The sequence below is a fragment of the Macrotis lagotis genome, chromosome 8, assembly GCF_037893015.1.
Source record: "Macrotis lagotis isolate mMagLag1 chromosome 8, bilby.v1.9.chrom.fasta, whole genome shotgun sequence".
NCBI lineage: Eukaryota > Metazoa > Chordata > Mammalia > Peramelemorphia > Peramelidae > Macrotis > Macrotis lagotis.
The window spans coordinates 48,039,501-48,048,630 of NC_133665.1; the positions used below are offsets into that span (position 1 = coordinate 48,039,501).

Genomic DNA, 9,130 nt, shown 5'->3' on the forward strand with positions numbered 1-9,130 from the left:
AAACCAAACTTTTCTCAAAAAAGAAGTCAATAAGGGGCAGCTATGTGGGGTAGTAGATAAAGCACCAGCCTTGGAGTCAGGAGTACCTGGGTTCAAATCCGGTCTCAGACACTTAATAATTACCTAGCTGTGTGGCCTTGGGCAAGCCACTTAACCCCATTTGCCTTGCAAAAACCTAAAAAAAAAAAGTCAATATACCTTTCCAGAAAATTTACAACTTGGATAACTACTGCTAGAATCAAGTCTTTTTGGTTTACAGACTCATACAGAGCTAAAAGGAATCAATTCCCACTTGAGGTCAACTAGTCTAAGTGAGACAAGGAAAAAGAGGCCCAGAGATGTAGTCATTTGCCCTTCAAAACCTTTCTATGTAGTTCAGGGGCAGAACAAAGGTTCAGGATTGCTGCTATTGAAGTCTTTTAGAGGAGAAACTATAACTACAGACATATGTTGCTTGTTATAATTCAGAATTGATTTATATCCATTCATTTGATTCTTATAAAACTCCAAGCAAAGCTTATTGACTTTTTTAGTCTAGAAGTTATTTCATCTTTGCAGGGAGCTCTACCTTTACCAATACAATTCTGCAGCTACCCTATGCAAATTTTCAAGGGCAGGTATTACTGTCCCCTCTTTATGGAAAGACTCACAGATGATGGAACCCTGAAGTTCAAGGTCACAAGGCTAGCAAGACAAAACCTAGATTGAAATCTAGATCCTTTCCTCTGCACCATACACTCCACTGTGCAAAATAAAGTCTATTCAGTATTTCTACCTCCAAGAAAGATAACACAAGAGCAAAACATGATACTATACCCTTTGTATGAGTCCCCTTCCTTTAAATATTCGGGACATTATCTAACTTTACAAACACCCAGAGCATTTATTTAGCCAAGAACAAGAAGCTAGAAATAAAGGTAGTTCTTATTGTAAAGCTAATCGGTACCCAGGTTTTTTTAAAAAACGAGGAGTCCAATCACATCAGGTTGTTTCTCTTAGGAATAATTTTATAAAACCAATATTTAGATACAAACTATGCTATCACTTGCCTCAAAATGGGAAGAGATCTCAGAAATCATTTATCCAACCTGTTCTTGAAAAAAAATTCCCTCTACAACATATCCAAGGACTTATGTCAAGCTCTACTTGAAGACTCCCAAGGAGGAACTTTATATCCTAAGACAGCACTTTCAATTTTCAACACTGCTAAGTTTTTCAAGTTGATTATAAACCAAAATCTGCCTCTATAAATTTTCAATTCTACCAAGAGAGAGAACAAATTAATCATACTTCCAAGGATCACCTTTCAACTTCGTCTTCTCTTCTCAAAGTCAGTGTTCTCTTCTCAAAGTCAAACAGCTCTAGGTCCTTTGATCAATTAATGCATAGTGTACTTTGGAGTATACTGGTTGTTCTTCCCTCCAAGTAACAGTTCCCAAAGAGTAACCAACTACCAAGATTCATTCAAAAATGCTAGATGCAAAGTAGCACATGTAAGAATTATGTCTAACAATATCCTTTCAATAGAGAAGAGGCTAGTCTTTCATATTAGTCTTAACTCCAGAAAAAAAAATGAAATGGTATTAAGACGATTCCAAAAGATCTGACAGAAAATGCCAAGAAAGAATTTTGGAGTCTGAAAGCAAATCAAAGCATACTATTTTCACTTTTTAAAATTTTTTTTCTCATAAATTTTTCCCTTTTGTTCTGATTCTTTTTTTTAATTTATCTTGAATTTTACAATTTTTTCCCTAATCTCATGTCCCTCCCCCCACCCCCCCCAGAGAAGGCAGTCTCTTAGTTTTCACATTGTTTCCATGGTATACATTCATCTGATTCTCCTTTTACAATATGACTAATATCGAAATGTCTCATAAGATTGTACATGTATAACCTATATCAGACAACCTGTTGTCTTAGGGAGGGATGAGGGAAGGGAAGAGAAAATTTTGGAAATCAAAATCTGACAAAAATGAATACTAAAAACTATTGTTACATGTTAATGGAAAAAAATAAAATATTATTAAGTAAAAAAAAAAGAAAATGGAAACCATATAATTAACAAAGTGATTTGGAAGCAAAACCTATATGTTTATTAAGAAAGGGATGGTCATACTATTGTGCATGAATTTGGAAACCAATGATGCAAATACTCAGATCCAGAAAAGTCACTTTTATCTGATATAAATGTTCTTTTAACAATGGGATCTCTTTTAAAACAATCAGAATCAATATAAAGGCATTATTCTATGTGCAAAAGTTTCAAAGAATCAAGGTCTGAGAATATTGATTTTATATGTTTATTTTTAAAGGTCAACACTTATTTAGACAACTTAAATATATAGTTCCAACAGAAATAGTCCAACAAAAGCAGCAACGGTCTCTTAATGTGTTCTCACATTCAGACACTGGCTGGGATCATCCGAGTTCTCTGCGAAAAAAGGACTATCAGTTAAAAAAGGAAAAAATTCCAATAAATTTAGAATAAAACAATAGCTCTTTCAGAGCCTGATCTTTCACCTTTAGTAATAAGTCATAAGTTTATATTCTGTTCAATAATAAGAGCTGACTTTTTTATAGTCCTTTGATGTTTACTAAGTGCTTGACACATATTCTGATATGATCCTTACAATAACCCTTTGAGACAAGTACTTCCCATATTATCCCAAAATTTATAATTTAGGAAAGGGTGAGACATTACAAATGACTTGTCAATGTCAGTGCTAGGGTTTATAGTGTTTGAAGCCAGAACTTGCACCTTCCTAATCCAGGTTAACAGAAAGAATAGGGACCTTTATCTAGTGCATTCCCTTATCCAAAACAAATCTTCAACAATGTTTATTGAATTTAACTACTAACACCATCAAAGCTAGAATCTTATACTTCACTGAACTTAACAGAATATTGACATTAGAAAGAACCATACATATAGTCCAATTCCCTAATTTACAAACATGGTAGCTGAGATCCAAGAAGGAATAATGACTTGCCCAAGATCATATATTTAGCTGGGATCAAAGCCAAAATTAGTACCTAGGGCTCCTAATTCTCAGCTAAGAGTTCTTCCCATAGTATTATGCTGATGAAAATGCCTAACAGACATTTACATTTGTTCCAGTCACACTCTAATTTTATGTGAAAAGGTGCATTTAGACTGATTACATGGAAAAAAAATCACCTTTTATATAAATTACTTACTTGATTTAAAAAAAATTACTTTATTGGTACACATCTTTCTTATCTGCAATGTAATCTACAATCTCTTGTGGACACATTAACTTTTCAGCATCTATGTCAGGAATTTCAAACCCTGAAAGTCAAAGAAAATGGAACATTATTGTGCAGTCAAAAATTGTACATGAGATGAATACACAGAAGCATGGGAAGATTTACATGAACTACATGTAAAATGGAGTAATAAAAATCAAGAAAAGAGTATACACAATAACTACAATATATAAATGGAAAGAACAATCACACAGTAAAAAATCAAAAGTAAATGTAACAAAATCATAAAGCTCAAGCATGACTTGAATGAAGAGATGAGAAGACACTGTTCAAAAGTATTATATACTGCACATGATTTTGGTCTTTTCCATATATTGATTAGTTGTACTGATTTTTTCTTTTCTCCTTAAAAAATAATATTTATAATATGGGATAGCTCTCTGAAAGGGGAGGAGGAAGAGTCCTGGGAATAACTATAATGATATAAGAAACCAAAGACATCAATAAAAAATTGTTTAAAAAAGGAATGTCCTTTGATGAACTGAATGCAAACTGAAGCACATTTTTTCAATTTATGTTTCTTGACTTTTTGTGCAGCACAACTAATCTGGAAATAAATTTTTCATGACTTCAAATGTATAACTGATCTATTGCTTGTCTTCTCAATGAGTGGGGAAGGGGCAGAAAAGAATTCAGAATTCCAAATTTTAAGAAGCTGTGCACAGTGAGTGCCTCTCTACAATTACTGAATATCCCACTTTTCTTTTATACATCATCTTCAGTTCAAGGGCACAAATTCTACATTCAAACAGGTCATATCCAACTGATCAGTAAAGTTCCTTATTTGATATTATGTAAACTACATGCACTTTTAAGGTTCAATTAATGAGGTTCAATTAACTTATTATTGATAATGCCAGAGAAGAGTAGCACAGCATATTCAACTTCCTAAAGCAAAATCCTCAATTCATAATTTTATCCTTTTCTTGGGTTTAACTGACAACATAAATCATAACCCAAAACATGTAGACACATTACAGTATGTGGATTACCAAATTCATCTTCCATGGCCATTATAATTTCTACTTGGTCCAAACTATCCAAGCCCAGGTCTTTCATGAAATGGGAAGATACTGAAAGCTGAAAAAATTGAAAACCAAAATATAATTACTCTGAAATTCAACCTGTAAGAGTTTTTTTCCTAAAGGAACCAACAAAAGATACAATTTTCATGCACCAAAGTCATGGGGTACCATGTGTCAATCACTGTAAAATACACCCCACACCACTACTGTTTCTTCAATACAGCATCACTGATACTTTCTAACTAAACCCTACTATATGTCAAGAAACCCCAAGGTAACATTGTTCATCTCAACACCAAGGACTTGAATTGGCCAACAGGAGCCAGGAGCTGTGTCCCTCCCAGTAGTGCTAACCCCTAACCACCACTCTGCTTATAACTTTGATCCTAATTGATCTTGGTAACATCACTTTGCATAAAATTGGTCTTACAGATAATTTTGAATATGTTGTTATTGAAAGGTGCAAAGGGGAAGTTTGGTTTCTGATATCAACACCAACCTCACCAGCAATTAAGAAGTCACACATTTACAATAATCATGACCTTTGGTCCAGTCAGTCAACATCCCAGGCACAATTTCCCCAAATATTTCAATTACCTTTTCTGGGTCAATCTTATCATATAGTTTCAAGACATAGAGGACACGGTCCTTAATGCTCTCCAATGTCAGAGGGGGCATGTCACTATATAGGCGGCTCAACTGTAGGGATATTCCTGAAACCTAGAACAAGGAAAAAAAGCATAGCAAAGTCAATTAACAATGCCTCTGAAATGAGCCACTGAAAACTCACAAATACAAATGTGAGGGTTTTTAGAATTCCAAGTTGTGAAGAAATTTACAAACAGCATCAGGTAAACACACTGATAATAATTCACGTATCTAGTGATTTAAGTTTATAAGGCACATTCCTCACAACCACCCTATAAGGGAGAGTAGTGCAAGAATTTTTAAGCTTCAATTTACAGAGAACAAAACCAGCATAGACGCTATATTAGATTGGATATTTTGAATCCCGAAAACAATACCAAAATTGGGCAGCTGGTGGATAGGGTAGATAGAGCATTGGTCCTGGAGTCAGAAGGACATGAGTTCAAATGTGACCTCAGACACTTACTATTTGTATAACTCTGGACAAGTTATCCCACTGATTCCCCTAAACAAACAAAAATTAGAATCAAAGACAAGAGCTGAATAGAGTTCATAAGTCATTGATGAAGGGGAAGATTTGTTCAAGGCTCCACACCAAATAGCAGGACTAAAATTAGATCCAAAGTTCTTTAACTGCTAGTCCAAGGCTTGCTGTGCTATTATTGACACATCATCATGAGACCATCCCACTTCCTGGTAGTCAAGAGGTTCTAACTAGGCATCAAAGAGAACTGTATATTCTTCATTCGTGGGATAGCTAACCTCTAATAAGACAGTCTTCCTCAACTTCCATCCACAATAAATTGTGATTCACCTAACTTTTACTGGGGCAGTGGATATAATGCCCAGCCCAGAGTCAGCAAGACAAGTTCAAATCCAACCTCAGATATTCATTAGCTATGTGACCCTGGGTAAGTCACTTAACCTGCTTTCCTTAATCCAAAGACACCTGTCATTGCCAGGAAAACCCCATACAGGCTCATAATAAGTCGGGACACCACTTACTTCCAAAGGTTCCTATCTTATTTTCCATGAACTTGTCTCCATGCCTTACAACTCCCATTCCCTGCTTTCCCTACATGTTTGAAGCTGAGTCTTCTACCACTCTCATATTCTGAGCTACAAAAGAGAGAAGAGTGATGAGCAATCAAGAATTCAGGTATCTTTTTTTTTTAACACAAATATTCTATCTCTAAGGGCTGCCATGGCCAAATAAAACATCTCCAAGGGGTCAGGCTACAGATGACAGATAAGCCTCTCTTAATTTAATTAGACGGGTCTTCCAAACACTTTGTCTGTTATGAACTGGAAGAAAGCCTACTGTTTCTTCCATTCCTAGAGCACATCCGCGTTCTCCCTTCTTGAAAGTCAGCTAGGAAAACAATTGCCTTTTTCCTTTGATTTCTCCCCAAATTTTAATTCTTTCAGATCAGGCTAGAGTGCCCCTTTGTCATCTAGGTTAAGAATGTGATGACAGAGAAATCATATCCTTAAGGAAAAAACAAAGTATAAGAGATAACAAGAACGGTCAATAAGATATCAGGTGTTTTTCCTAAATTTAAGGGAATAGTGCCTGGTCTTTGCTCAAACTCCACAGCTGTTTCTCTGGACACAGATGGTATTCTCCATCGCAGACAGCACTGTAGATCCTCCCCAAAGCAATAACCTTGAAGGTCCCCTTGTGAAACAAGGGGAAACTGAGTTCCAAGAAGGCCCACGACTTGCACCTGCTCGCCGGGCAGCTCCCGGCTCCCGAGGGCTGTTGTCAAGGGCCTCTGCTTGGCAATGTAGGCGACTAGGGACGCCCCACTCGGGGCAAAGCCTCCGGGCGTTCTAAGGGAGCGGGCAGCGCTTTCCCTGCCAGGAAACGGGGCCGGGGCCGCCCTCCGAGTCGGCTCCCCACGCGCACGGCGGGGCCTTCCCGGGGAAGGCGGGAAAGCAAAGCAACAGAACCGGCGCGGCCGCGGGGAGGGGGCACGCGGGGCACCGCGGCCTCAGCTGCGCCGCGGAGAGGGGGCACGCGGGGCACCGGGCCTCAGCTGAGCCGCGGAGAGGGGGCACGCGGGGCACCGCGGGCACCGGGGCCTCAGCTGCGCCGCGGAGAGGGGGCACGCGGGGCACCGCGGGCACCGGGCCACGGCTCTGCAGGCACTCTGACCTTCGCGGCCTTTGCAGCCGGCCCCGGGGGGCGCCAAGGCCCCGTCCCCGCCCCGCCCCGGGCCCCCCCGGGCGTGACCCCTGCGGCTCGGCCAAAGTCACGGCCGCGCCGGGCCGCCCGCCCGCCCGCGCCGCCTCCCTCACCTGCGTGTGCGCGGGGGCCAGGCCCGCCGCCGCCGCCGCCCGCCCCCTCCGCCCCGCCGCCGCGCACGGGGCCGACCCCAGCGGCCGAAGCCAGGCGAGCGCGGGGCCCCGGGGGCGGGAGGGCAGGCGGCGGACACAGGCGGAGAGGACACGGGCCGCCATGGCTACGCCGACCCAGAGTGCCCCGCGCCCCGAGCCCCGCCTTCCTCCGACAGGAAGCAGCGACGAGAGGAAGTGCCTAGAGCCGGCGCCCCGCGGCCGGGCCGCCCTGCGGCATCGCGCCCCCTCGTGGCCAGGGGAGGGAGACGGGGATCTGGAGGACCGGAAGTGGGCGAGTTTCCTGCATCACGGCCTGGTGGGTCACATGACTCCAAAGCTGTGAACTCACCCCGCCCCGCCGCGGAGCAGTCTGGAGCTACGCCCAGAGGGCAGCCGGGTGTGCGTGCCCTCTGACCCAGCAGCACCGCTGGGAACCGGGGCTAGGAACCTCACCTGGGCAGAAATAGTCCGAGCAGGGCCGGCTAGGTGGCGCATCGGACCGAGCCCCGGCTCTGGAGTCAGGAGTTCAAATCCGGCCTCAGACACTTAAGAATGACCCGGCTGTGTGGCCTTGGCCAAGCCACCTGATGCCATGGTCTTGCAAAAATAATAAAGAATGTGGGCTTTGCAATCTAAAGCTAATTTAAAGAAAAGCATATAATTCAAACAAAGACATGTTTCTCCTCCATCCCTTTGGCTGGAGAAAGCCAGACTCAGTAGAAAAGGAGCCAGGTCAGTTTGCTCTTTACATTCCGGTCTTGATTGCCATTCACCAACATCCCAGAAGTTGTTTTTCAGGGGAGACATAACCCATAGCTCAGCTTATTCTAATCTATAATATTCTCCTGAAGAAATATCGGACTATCTCCCATTCACTATCCTAGATGGATGCTTAGAAGTTACCTAATCCAGCCCCCTCATTTTGCTGTGATCCACTGATTCTAAAAACCAACGTGGAGTGATTTTTTTGCTCAGAACAGAGATTCTAATTGAATCCATTGCCTTACTGATAAGCTTCCTGGAAGGCTATCAAAGGGCATTTCCTGCCTGCAGTGACCTCAACTTTCCCTCAGCCAAAAAGTCTGAGTCCGGCAGAAGACCAGGAGATGACCCGGATGACAGGAGACCAGGTCTATTTGAGGAGAACAGTGACTGGTTTTGAATTCCCTGCTAATGAAGTGTTGAGTATCTGGATCAGCTACAATGATCCAACTTGTAAGGTGGGGAAAAACTAGTTTCTTCCATTTTCTCGACCTGGTAGCTGTGCTTCGGCTCTCCAAAGAACAAACTGTAGAAAACACGGAAATGGCAGAGAAGGTAGAATTATAGGAAGAGAAGAAATCAAACTCCCTGGAGAAATTGGAGCCTCATCCTCAGGTTCCATGTTGGTCTTAAGGTGCAACCATGTCAGTTTTAAGTGAGCCGGAGAATAGTGGAAGTATACAAATGACTGAAGAATTCATGGAGCTTTCTTTGCCACTCCAGCTTGTCTCAGAACATTTTGAAGACTTGGAAAATGCGCTTAGGTCTCCTGACCTCCCACCTGCCTATCAGACTGACAGTAAACACCTCAATGATAACAATTGTGACAGTTCTGATGACAGCAATATCATTCTTCTACATGACAGCGGAAGGGGTCACAGTGATAGTGATAGCTATGATGATTGTGCCGATGTCTACAGCAATGAATTCAAACTCCAACAAGGAAGTCACATTGGTGACTTACACAAACCAGAACACAACTTCACAAAAGCTGCAGAGAGAAGTCAAAAAGCTATAGAAGAAAAAGACAAGGATGAAGAGCACAAAGAACATGAAGCAAGAAGTCA

At 41.7% G+C, this 9,130-nt stretch overlaps 1 protein-coding gene across 1 annotated transcript; it reads right to left on the reverse strand.

Moving 5' to 3' along the window:
* Window positions 1-2,286: 2,286 nt before the first annotated feature.
* On the reverse strand, window positions 2,287-7,439 carry NDUFAB1 (NADH:ubiquinone oxidoreductase subunit AB1). The gene is made up of 5 exons (XM_074196840.1): window positions 7,263-7,439; window positions 4,911-5,033; window positions 4,281-4,368; window positions 3,199-3,310; window positions 2,287-2,431 (listed from the first exon to the last, which is right to left on the reverse strand). Exons 1-4 carry the CDS (start codon window positions 7,422-7,424, stop codon window positions 3,219-3,221), a joined length of 465 nt encoding a protein of 154 aa, XP_074052941.1. The 5' UTR covers window positions 7,425-7,439; the 3' UTR covers window positions 2,287-2,431; window positions 3,199-3,218.
* Between the last annotated feature and the right edge of the window lie 1,691 nt (window positions 7,440-9,130).